The following is an 11,792-nucleotide window of genomic DNA, read 5'->3' as shown; positions in this document are numbered from 1 at the left end:
TTTGCCACATAAGATGCCCTAAGGTAATGTGTGGGTAGTCGCACAACTTTGTAATATATTTTGCACTTTGAAGTCTTTTTTTGAGAAATATAACTCCACCTTTGTGGGCCCTGAACAATTATTTCAATAAAAACACCTGCAACGTTTAGAGCAGTGCTTCTCAAAGTGTGGTCCGCGGACCACTGGTGGTCCGTGAGCGCCCCCTAGTGGTCCGTGAGTATATTGGTAACATTTCACATTTTTAATTAATTAAAGTTTTCCGCACTCTCGCGGGAATATCTCCGCAATGGAGCGAGCTTAAGTTTCACTTTCGATTGAATTATATAACCCAGATAAACACCTTCATCACACATGTTGCCACTTGTTTGTACAATTTTCAGGCGATTTGTAAAAAACGATGTGTTTCTGGATATTTGTGGAGTTTGGTGGTCCGCGAGTGTTTTTTTTATTGGTTAAGTGGTCCTTGGTATGAAAAAGTTTGAGAAACACTGGTTTAGAGGGTTAATCTCTCTGTGGTGAAACTGCATACAATTCAGAGGTACGTTATATCATGACACAGCTTTTTTTAAGGGCCACAAGCGAGAGAAAAATCTTTGGATTAATCTTAAAATTGCATTGTAACTCATCCTAAGAGTCAAGGTGACTCAACAGTCCCATTTGTATAACAATCCCAAATTCTGACTTTAGGACTGAAGCCAGATTAAAAGTAATTTTTTGAGGGAATTGTGTGATTATTAGTATTAATATATTATTCTGAAGTTTCTTAGCTGCTTATCTGCCAATTGCACAATTCAATATTTATTTCAATCTGTCAAATACATGGAGTGATATAATAAAACACTTGCTCCAAATCTAGTATCTAGTGAAAGTACACTGTAAAATATTACCATGATTTCACAATATTTAGCTGTAATATTTTACAATAAATTATTGTTTTACCACTTTACAGTCTTTACCTATAATGTTCACAATATAACACTGTAATTTAGAATTTCACAGTGAAATCAATACAGGCACAGTTAATTACTGTGAATGTACAGGATAAATGATTACCAGGATTTCACAACATGTTACTGTATTACAGCGGCGAGCCGTCAGGGCCCTCTGTGAGGGCCTAAGATATTCTAAAAAAAAATATTTAAAAACATTTTTAAAATTTTTTTTTTTTTTTAAATATTATTTTTGTTATATTTTTCATTAGTTTTACCGAAAAAACTCGATTTAATTGTATTTAAAATAAAATGTCCGAAGAAATAAATCTTTCTAATCTGCCTGTTCAGTTTCTGTTTGAATGTGAAGGGTTACATGAAAAAAGCTTGTCTGGCCCTCTATGCGATTCACAGAGGGCCCGCTATAGTAAAACAACGAGAGAGTAATGTCAAGTGACAGTACAATTGACCAATCATATCTTCCCTCTAAATGGGAGGGCTTTATTATCGCGGACTTTATGACAAGTTCCGCCCGCTGCGCTGCCAAGTTTATGCATGTGATATATCAACGGGTCAAGCTAGGCGGAATTAGTATATTCACGATGGCTCACGTTAGTGATAGTGATGACATCGTTGCGAAACTACTAACCGAGTCTTTTTCAAGAATGAGTTACACGGATAAATTGGAGTTAATTACCAAAGGGCGACCAACACCACAGCTTAATTTGGTTAAAAAAACCAAACGGTTCGAGAGGCATTTTAATATCGGCAATTACGCCAGATACAACTGGATGACCGGATCAACCAGGGAACACAAGCTGTACTGCTGGGATTGCTTGCTTTTTGGAGCGGACAGTGGGTCATGGGCCAGAGATGGATATTCTGATTTAGGAAGTTTATCCAAATCAGCACATCGCCATCAGAATGCTTCAGGTCACCTCAGAGCTACTATTCGGCTTAAAACATTTGGGGACACCAGGATAGAGCTCCAGCTGGATGAGCAACAACGCCGGGGTGTCATCCTTCATAATGAAAAGGTGAAGAGGAACCGAGGAATTTTGAAACGCCTGATAAATTGTGTGGTGTACTTGGGCAAGCAGGAGTTGCCGTTCCGAGGTCACGATGAGAGTGTAACTTCATCAAACAAGGGGAATTACATAGAGTTGCTGTATTTAGTGGCAGAATATGACAGCGACCTGCACACACACCTCGCCACATCAATAGTATTTACCGGCACATCTTCAAGGATTCAGAATGACCTGATCAGCGCTGTCGCTAGTGTAATGACGGATAGCATGAAAGAGGAGCTGAGGAAGGCACCTTTTGTCGCGGTCATGTTGGATGAAACGACAGACATTAGCAACGTGGCGCAGATGTCATATGTGCTTCGATATGTCACTGACGATGGGATAAAAGAGCGTTTCTTCAAGTACGAAGATATGACAGAGGACAAACGAGCAGAGGCCATAGCTACACGGCTGCTGGAGTTCCTGAGGGAGAGTGGCTGTATTGACAAAGTGGTCGCGCAGTGCTACGATGGAGCAGCTGTTATGGCCTCTGGATTGAATGGGGTGCAAGCGAAAGTTAAGGAAACAATTCCACAGGCCCTTTTCATTCGCTGCTATGCTCACATCTTAAATCTCGTCTTGTCAAAGGGAGCTTCCAAGATAAGAGAGTGTAAGGTCTTCTTCTCCCACCTCTCTGGCTTGGCCACCTTTTTCAGCCGCTCAGCAAAGCGCACCAAGCTACTGGATGATATTTGCCAGCATAGGCTTCCACGGGCAGCTCCTACTCGCTGGTGCTTTCATTCTCGCTTGGTGTGCACAGTGGCCGAGAAGACCAGGGAATTGAGAGAGGTAAGATAATAATAACAATGAACGTAATGGAAATATTAACAATAATAAATAAATTATTTAGTGTTGGAAACTACCCACTCATAAAAACATGAAGGTAAAGAACTATGCTAGTATTACATTAAATGAAAAGCTAATCTTAGTGTTTACTGGAGGTCTATAAGTTGTTTTTTCTAAACTAAGCATTACTCTCATAGGTGTTCGAGCACATCGTAGATCATCACACAGAGTTTGATGACGAAACTGTTCATTGCTCTGATGGATACATCACCCTCCTTACCAGCTTCGATTTCAGCTTTTGGTTGAAAACCTTCCACGCTATCTTCTCCTACTCGGATGTTGTTTTTGAAATACTTCAGAACAAAGGTTTTGATATGCAGTTCTGCCTGGCCAGAGTGGATCAGCTACAGCGACAAATTGAACAGGAGAAGGGGAACTTTGACAGTGTCTACGATGAAACCCAGGCTTTGGTTGGTCCTCCGCGGCCGTGGAGCTCAAGGAGACGTTCGTGCACGGTACAGGGAGCTCCACTGCAGCGTAATTGACAGCCTGCTAACCCAGATTTCCAACCGCTTCAGTGACCACAAAAAGCTGGAATTCCTGGCCCTTCTGGACCCGCAACAGTTCGGGCATTACTGTAACTATTTCCCAACTGCTGCCTTGAACAGTTTGATGGAGAGCTATGGCGGATATTTCGACCAGCCTCGACTGCACACAGAACTCGCCGTGATGTACGGCATGTCTGACATTTTGGGGAAAAGCCCAGCCGACATTCATCAGTTTCTCCTCAAAAAAGGACTGAGTGAAAGCATGAAACAGGTGTACACCCTCTCATGCATCATCCTGACAATACCTGTGTCCACTGCCTCTGTGGAGAGGTCCTTCTCTGCTCTGAAGCGCATAAAAAGCTACTCGAGGTCCACGACTGGGCAAGTCCGACTGTCAGACTTGGCCTTAATTTCGATCGAGAAGGAAATGCTGATTGCTTTAAAAGCAAAAGATCAGCTGCATGACGACGCCATCAAGTTCTTCATCCAAAAAGACAGGAGGATGGACTTTGTGTTTAGATGATTTGATCATTAAAGGTAAGCCAAAGTGATTTTCAATGTGGGCCGCCGTGCCGACTTAATTCATTTGTAATTGTTACTTGGCTGTGGGTGCCCTGTCATGATAGGTGTTTATATAAATGGTGTTGTTTTGTGTGGTAGAGGGTCGCTGTCATTGATGCGTTTTTCACCCCGGGCCGCTGTTTTGATATTCCGCTGAAGTATACTATAGGCTGTGACGTAATAACTTTTTTTTTTTTCGAGGGAAGAGCGGGGTGGGGTCAGAGGGCCTAGGTAGAAAAGTCACGGCTCGCCACTGCTGTATTATTTCATAGTAAAATACTGTATTCAGACCATCCTCTGTGATAACACAACAAATTAAGTGATTTTCTTGCTTTTATCACTCTTGCTTGGCTTTAAATACTAATTTCTTTCTTTGGTGCAGGTTTTACTTAAATTGAAAGGGGCACCACTGCATCTGCCTTCAAATAAACGATGCAACATATAAATCTATGTAACATTTAAATTGTTGTCTTGGCTTAGTGTTTTCAGGTGCATCCTGGGCATTAATCTTGAGACGGACTCGAAAGCCAAAAAGAGGCATGGCAATTTAAACCCCCATGTCAGCACATTCTTCAGAAAAATTGTTGACTTTGAGTGGATGTCTGTGTAGACATGTGTTAAGTGCTCCCCTCCTTGTTTTCTGTCTCCCTGGCTCCGCCTCTGCCCAGGTGCACCTGGTCTGCCCCTGGCTCCGCCTCTGCCCAGGTGTTCCAAATTCCACTCAGCCGTGTGTATATATAAAGAGAAGCTGGAGGAGAAGGATGTCTCGCCTATCCTAACGCCGGAGACACTGTCCTTAGAATACCTCTTTGCCATTCTGAGCTGTAGGCCATATTTTTGCAGATGTGTTTATGTTTATCCTGGAGGACCTGGTAGTCCAGTTTTCGCGGCTTTATTTTGTTTCCCATAGGGTTTATATTTGATTTTTGGTTAGGCGGGGGAGTTCTGGGTCCTACGGCCCGGTGTGTGGCTGGCTCGGGTTCCCTCCTTCTGTTTGTTCCTTTTGGCCAGTCCTCCAGACCTCTTTTTGTTTAGCTTGTGTGAGCAAACGGCTGATTATCAATAAATGCTCGTTACCAAGTACCGGTTATTGCGTCTATTCTTTCATGTTGCGGGTCTCAGCACAAGCCACTACCGCGGAGTAGAGGTTGGGGCCGTAACAACATTTCCAAGACACTGTGAAATGTACTTTGCACTTCAATAGAGTAATACAAAGTTAAAATGGGCATTTTCTTTGTTTTTCTTTGTTGATTGAACTGATTGAATTGTGTAGTTATGGTACAATCCCAGTCAAATTTACAATATATTATCGTATTATTTAGATTTGTATATTTACAGTAAATTACTGGCTACTGTGTTGCATTACTTCTACAGTAATAGTGTGAACATACAGGTATTTACTGTAATTTATGTACAGCAAGGTACCATAATACCACAGCTCTGTACTGCTATATCACAGTAATTCCATGGGCATGGCAACTGTAAAGTCACAGTATTTAGTTGTACTTTCTAATTAACTGTAAAATATATACAGTAAATTACTGTGAAATATTTACAGTCAATTACTGTGAAATATTTACAGTCAATTACTGTGAAATCCATGCAACTAGTAGCCAGTAATTTACTGTAATGTTACAGCCAAACATTTTACAGTGTAGCAATACCAAAGGGGAAAAATACTCTGCTCTAGTAATACGAAAGCATTCAAATTCTTACTTCAATTACAAAAGTATTTTGCACTATAATATATATATACAGCAAGTGTTTATATTATTATATATGATATTATTAAAATATAATTAATGAGGGTATATCTAATATGCAGCATTTTCATGTGAGGTGTAGCCTTTTGTACAGTTGGATAGTTTAATCTAAATTAAATAATCAGATAAAACATTTTTTAAATATTGTTTGTGAAATATTTACCTATAAAATAACATGATATTAAAGATGTCAGATAATTGCAGTTGAGTAATAAGTATTTCTCTCTAAAATGTATTGGAGTAAAAGTAGAAAGTAGCAGATAATGTAAATAGTCAAGTCAAAGTACCAAACAATCTACTTTTAATACTTCATGTTCTTGAGTAAATGTCACTTCCAACCACTGTCTTTACACTATAGACAGTAGACCATTTCCAAGTCATTGGTAGAGTAGGTGTGCCTGCTTTCCAGGGAATTCACTTAAATTACTCTAGTCTATAATATATATAGTGCAGTAAAACTTCAGTAGTACTTCAACCACCAGATGGCAGTAAAGGCAGCATTCACAGCCTGTGTTTCCAGCACTCTACAGAGCCTTGGAAGCCCTATAATAAAAAGTAAATCACCTCTTGGCATGGCGTCTAAGGCTGGGTCCACAGGCGAGGTGAAGCGATCTCTGGCGTCGAAGAACTCCTCGTCAGAGCTGCTGTCTCCAAACCCCGGTGGTGGCTGAAGAATGGGGATGGGCTCCAGGTAAACCGCCTCAGCCGGATCTGCCTTCACCTTCACCCAATCTCCTCCCTCGTTACGATCCGGGGGGCAGGGAAGGCTGCGGGCGCTGTCGGGGGTGATGTTGGAGCAGAGTTTGTAGTAGCAGCGAGCGTCACTTTGGTCGAAGTTGAAGACAAACTCCAGGTTGGAGGAGGATGGGGAGGGGGTTAGTGGGTGTTCTCTGAGACTGCCCTCCACGCTTATACTTCCACTTTCACATCTCACACACTCTCCTGTTTCTTTCAACATCTTCCCCTTCCTCCTCTTCCTCCTCCTTAACTCCTCTTCCGCTTCTTCATCGTCGTCGCTGGCCTCTGGGGGGCTCGGCAGGAAGTCCACCAGGCGGGAGAGCTCGGCGAAACACAGGGAGCTGTCGTCGGAGCAGGGGTTGCTGGGACATTTTTGGATGCAGTGAAGGCTCGGAGAGGGGGGGACGGAGGAGAGGAGTTGGGGATCGGCTCCGTTGTCGGACCTCCTGAGGCCTCCTCCTTGTCGTCTGTCGTCAGCTGTGAGGTGGATGAGGGGATGGGCGTGAGCTGGTGGAGGGGCGAGGAGATGAGGATGAACCTGATTGTGGGAGTAATGGTGGAGCTGAAGGGGAGGGTGGCTATTGAGTGTTTGTGAGGGAGCGTTGGGGAGGACCGTGAACGAGGAAGAACATGAAACTAGGTCGTCTTCCTCCAAAGCGTCGAGGGAGTCGCTGGAGGGGCTGGTGATGACACGAGAGTCTGTGTTCAGAGAATCAGATGCTTCTGATACCGAAGGATGCTCCTCTACTGCATGAACGTCTTCGTCACATCGACTTTCTTGTCCCACGTTCCCCTGTAGTTCCCCAGAATAATGTTCCCTTATCTCGATCTTTGTTTGCTGACCCTCCTGCAGCTTTTCCGTCTCCTCTTTGTTCTGTGTCTCTTCATTCTTACTCTCTCTGTTTTTACTCAAGGGAGACTTTTCCTTTTCCGTGTCAGCATCCTTTTCTTCCTTTTGCTTTTTCTTCTCCTCCCATGCTTTATCCCCCTTTTCTTTGCTGTCTTTGTTTCTCCTTCTGTTTCTGTCTTTTCTTTTTCTCCCATCTGGGTCTGATGAGGATCTGATGCGAGGGCGCGGCCTGTCGTCATGTGACGCCTTGGTGATCAGTGTGTCCATGCCCAAGTCTGAGGAGGTGTCCGAGTCACTGCCACACCGTGACACGTAACCTGTGTACATACACCGACATTAAAACATGCAACGGTTATTATTATGTTCTGGTTGGTTTGTCTGTTTGTGAGCACGATTACAGAAAAAACTACACCCCAGATGTAATGAAACTTGGTGGAAGGGTGAAGCATGGGCCAACAAAGAACTCATACAAATTTGGAAGGAATCCGAATCAATGGGCGGATAGCAACTCACTGTTTTTCACTTATAGAAACGGCCTTGGCAGAGACCTTTGTTCTTTGAGAGCCCTGCTAGTTAATTTTTTTAAAACATACTGATTCATTCATTTTATGGCTGACCATTACTGTAAATGTGTACCTTCCTCAGCAGACACTCTGTGCTTCTTGGACACATGTATCCAGGGGAAGATGTTCAGGTTGGGGTCAACAAACACTCGACAGTACCCTGCTATTAGGCAGGACATATCTTTGGCGGCCGCTGACTCCAATAGCAATGTGATGGGCTTTGAATGAGAAAGCAGAAGAGATTATATGAGATGGGAAGAGGGGGAAGGGAAGACAATTTCAGCAGTGGAAAAACACTTGGCGTTCTATTTGTATCCAAAAGGGGCCAAATATTGATGAAAAGGCACTCCTTCTCATGCTGAAGTCTGCAAATAATTGACATGAGGTAGTATGGAAAATAATGTGAACAGGTCATATTTGTAAGTAACACATCACAGTCATAAACACAAGAACAGTTGAAAGCTAATTCACTGTTTCTATAAGCCATTAAAGAGGCAGTTTAATTCTAGAGATCAAACTGCAGGTGCATCAAACTGCTTAAACATAGGCTGAACAAATAATGCTAATTGTTATGCAACCTAAGATAACCCAACTTTGCTGCAGTGTTTGTTAAGCTGATTCAGATTCTTTCAAGCTAAGTGCTTTTTGACAAGGTTTACAGTACGTTACATGGAAACCCCAATATGCAAGTGACAATAAAAACATCTGGTAATCTATTTTCTAAGTCTGATTCTGGTTACGACTAAGGAACCTGTGAAAAAAAGATTTTGCTAGGATATTAGAGAGCGTGGAGGTATTTCAACTCACCTGGAAGAAAATAGAAATGCTTTTAATCTTAATTAAAACAAGACAGGCACTTCAGCCCTTGTGTCCAAAACGAGTATTACAACAACATAATATGATCCTGACATGACAAGACTCACCCACCTAAGAAAATATTGAGCTGTATTCACAGATGAAAAAGAAAGAACTTATCATGATTGAAATCATAAACACAGGAGAGGAAATGTAATGTGCTCTTACCTTGATGTCCTGCAGGTATATTTTGACCAGGCTGACCTTGTCGGATTCAGGCAGCAGCTCGATGCGTGTGATGCAGGTGAACTCTGTGAGGGTGGACAGAATGCTCAGTTTGTGGTTGACCACCTGACTCACCCCGTAGCGCGCCCCCACCAACAAGGTCACCATTGACTCCCTGTCCTGAAGCTGGAGTGTGGGGGGAGCAGGGGAAGGGTGGTTGAACAGAAAGAAGGAGGACAATTGTAGATGAGATTGGTTTAAAAAAACACATTTCAACCAAAAAAAATAGGGCTCTCAGTGTTAAGACGTTAACAGTTGCGATTAATTTGCTAATCTTAACGCATGAGAAAAATAATGACATATATAATCACATTACTAAGTTTGACCCCAATGCCCTCATGTAATTGCAGCGTGGATGTTTACCAAGACTTGCAAGGCAGTGAGAAATGACAAACTTCATGTATTGTGCTGACTGGAGACACTGGACATCAGTAAGTAAAGGCATCTAATAAATGAATGATAGTGCTCGCATTATGATGGCAGCAGAGATAATACACCCTGTGCAGCTCACATTATACGGAAGGCAATCACAGCGCCTCTCTGAGTCAGCTGCTTTGTCGATGCTTTAGCTAACTATCAGAACATTGTCAGACTTTAGTAAAGTATAAAACCCACTGATTTCTCTTTGCTGTTTGTCATGGATTTCCAACACCACAAGTTTGTTTGATCTCCTTCCAAAATGACTTGCATTTGTTTATGAATTGACACCATTAGTCAAATGTTGAAACCTACCATCATGGTGGCACTGAAGGATTTCCCTCCGAATGACTTAAGCTCACACAGCTCCTCCAGGTAGTTGATGCGAGTCTGATCTACTGACAGGCCCTTCTGCTTGGGGTCATTCTGTGACTGGCTCTTCTTCATATGGTAAGTGATGGCTTTCTTCAGGTCTTTCTCTCGCATGTTTCTCAACAGGGTGGATGACACAAAGTTCTCTATGCCCCACGTCTTCCTAGAGCAAACACAGACAAACACAATGAGGTCTGTTGTCGTGTTCAAGACTGTGAGAGAGCTAGGATGTGTGAATGGAAACCCTTGGATACATTTGAAATCTTGAAATGTATTTCTGAAGCTCAAAGTGTGCGACAAGACTGCAGTTGTACTATACAACTTGTGTTCTTGTTTGACTGTTAGACGGGGCGCTGCTCAATAAAACATCTCCAATAAATATGTATTATTGTCCCTCTAAAAGGCATGGAACCACACTTTGCTCTACACTCCCTACAAGCAGTACAATCCTGTTTTATTATAGTTTTATAGTCGACATAAGTATAGTTAAAATGTGTGTTTGTCTCACGTGATCATCTTCAAGTTGGTCTTCTGTGAGTGTCCACAGCTCGCCAGCCTCTCCTGGATGTGCAGAGCGGCGAGTCGCAGGGCCGTGTTACACCGCATCTCTATTGCAAAGCGCTCCTGCAGCACATCGTTCACACCCTGACACACAACACAGTTCACAACAGTTCACAGCGGTACAAAAGATGAGAACAACAGACGTCTAATTTAAGAAAAAATCTCACTGGTTTGTGTTACTGGCAGCAAAAATATCCATCACTGAGGGGATGTAACTTAGTATAAAAAGACCTTACTGTGCGAACAAAGCAGGAATAAAGGTCGTGAGTCTGGATACAAAAAACTGCACATTTTAAATATGACCTTTCAGTCTGCTGATTTACATTATGGTGAGATGTGTCAGCTCCAGCAGAAACCAGACTGTTCGGAGGTGTTACAACGTTACAGCCGAACCGTGGGGTAAGTTAGGTGGGGGACTCAGTTTTCATTTCATGAGTCAACTTAGGTCCGGGAGCAGGGCCACGCTTCAACTACACCCTAAACACCTGCTGAGCTACTCATATCCTGTCAACACATCTGGCCTTGTGTGTCTCGGACTGTACGACCCACTCTTCAACATGTTTACCCATAACCCTGCGTTTGTATTCAGATCTGACAGAAACCCTCCAGTCCTGAGACTGAACCCACACCCTGAGTCTCCCTCCATCTGGAGTGCATGTCATCCTCCAGACCAGCCTGCCAGACGACATCCCTCACCCTCCCTCACCCTCCTTCACCCTCCTCACCCTCCTTCACCCTTCTTCACCTTGAATTCAAACTGTCCCGTAAATACATCTTTAACCAACATATTGTTGAGGCGTGGCCTTTGCTAGTGAACGAGGGTATAATGAAGTATCTACACATTCTTCACAGATGTATGATGTAAGGAGTAAACTGCTGCAGCCTGGGGTTTTTAAGTAGGTCAGATGTTGAGGTACCTGCAGGTAGAGGTACTCAAAGGCAGCGGCATCTTCCTGCAGCAGCGCGTGGAGGCTTTTCGGCAAGAAACAAACACGGAACAGACATCTGTAGTCATGGGCCTCCTTCTTCTGGACCACCTGAACATGAACACACACACATACACAGAATGCTTCAAATGTATTTCTCTAAATGCAGGTGAAAGCTTAAGTATATATATTAAACCGAATTACAAATGACTCATGAGACAATAGGTCTATTTGTGCTCTTTGTTTGTCTTTATAACTGTTTTGGTCTTTTGTAGTCTTTTTGTCTGTAGTTGTTTTGTCCCTTTTTGTAGATGTGTGTTTATTTGTGGTATTATTGCACATTTCCACAGTGGGTGAATTTCTTTGTATCTTTTTGCTGTTGTTTGTAGTCTTAGCTGTGTCTCTGAGTGAAATGTTGTAGATGAAGGCCAGGGAAGCCACTGTCACTTTGGATCCAGATACTTTCTTTTGAAGGTGCTATGGGGTTACTCAACTTTTCAATGCTCTAAAATGTAGGTATTCCCATAAATGTGCCTCTCGCCTCAATTTTTCTTTTTACAACAACATCCCTGAAACACACATGCTCACACATTCAGCAGTCACACATTCAGTAGACTATAAATCAACAGTA

The 11,792-nt window shown here is 42.7% G+C and overlaps 1 protein-coding gene across 2 annotated transcripts in view; it reads right to left on the bottom strand.

Moving 5' to 3' along the window:
• The window catches only part of LOC117551518 (FERM and PDZ domain-containing protein 1), a 72,271-nt gene that overhangs the window by 7,606 nt on the left and 52,873 nt on the right, over window positions 1-11,792 (bottom strand). The window contains exons 10-15 of one of the 2 annotated variants that reach the window (XM_034224437.1): window positions 11,153-11,272; window positions 10,183-10,319; window positions 9,618-9,837; window positions 8,829-9,011; window positions 7,879-8,023; window positions 6,219-7,559 (exon numbers count right to left, since the gene is read on the bottom strand). In XM_034224437.1, coding sequence (XP_034080328.1) covers window positions 6,219-7,559; window positions 7,879-8,023; window positions 8,829-9,011; window positions 9,618-9,837; window positions 10,183-10,319; window positions 11,153-11,272 — 2,146 coding nt within the window. Of the gene's footprint in view, window positions 1-6,218; window positions 7,560-7,878; window positions 8,024-8,828; window positions 9,012-9,617; window positions 9,838-10,182; window positions 10,320-11,152; window positions 11,273-11,792 lie in introns of those variants that run through there. The other variant, XM_034224438.1, reaches the window with a different exon arrangement.

Source organism: Gymnodraco acuticeps, unplaced genomic scaffold (genome assembly GCF_902827175.1).
Source record: "Gymnodraco acuticeps unplaced genomic scaffold, fGymAcu1.1, whole genome shotgun sequence".
In the NCBI taxonomy this organism is placed as follows: Eukaryota; Metazoa; Chordata; class Actinopteri; order Perciformes; family Bathydraconidae; genus Gymnodraco; species Gymnodraco acuticeps.
This window is presented reverse-complemented; position numbering and strand designations above follow the sequence as displayed.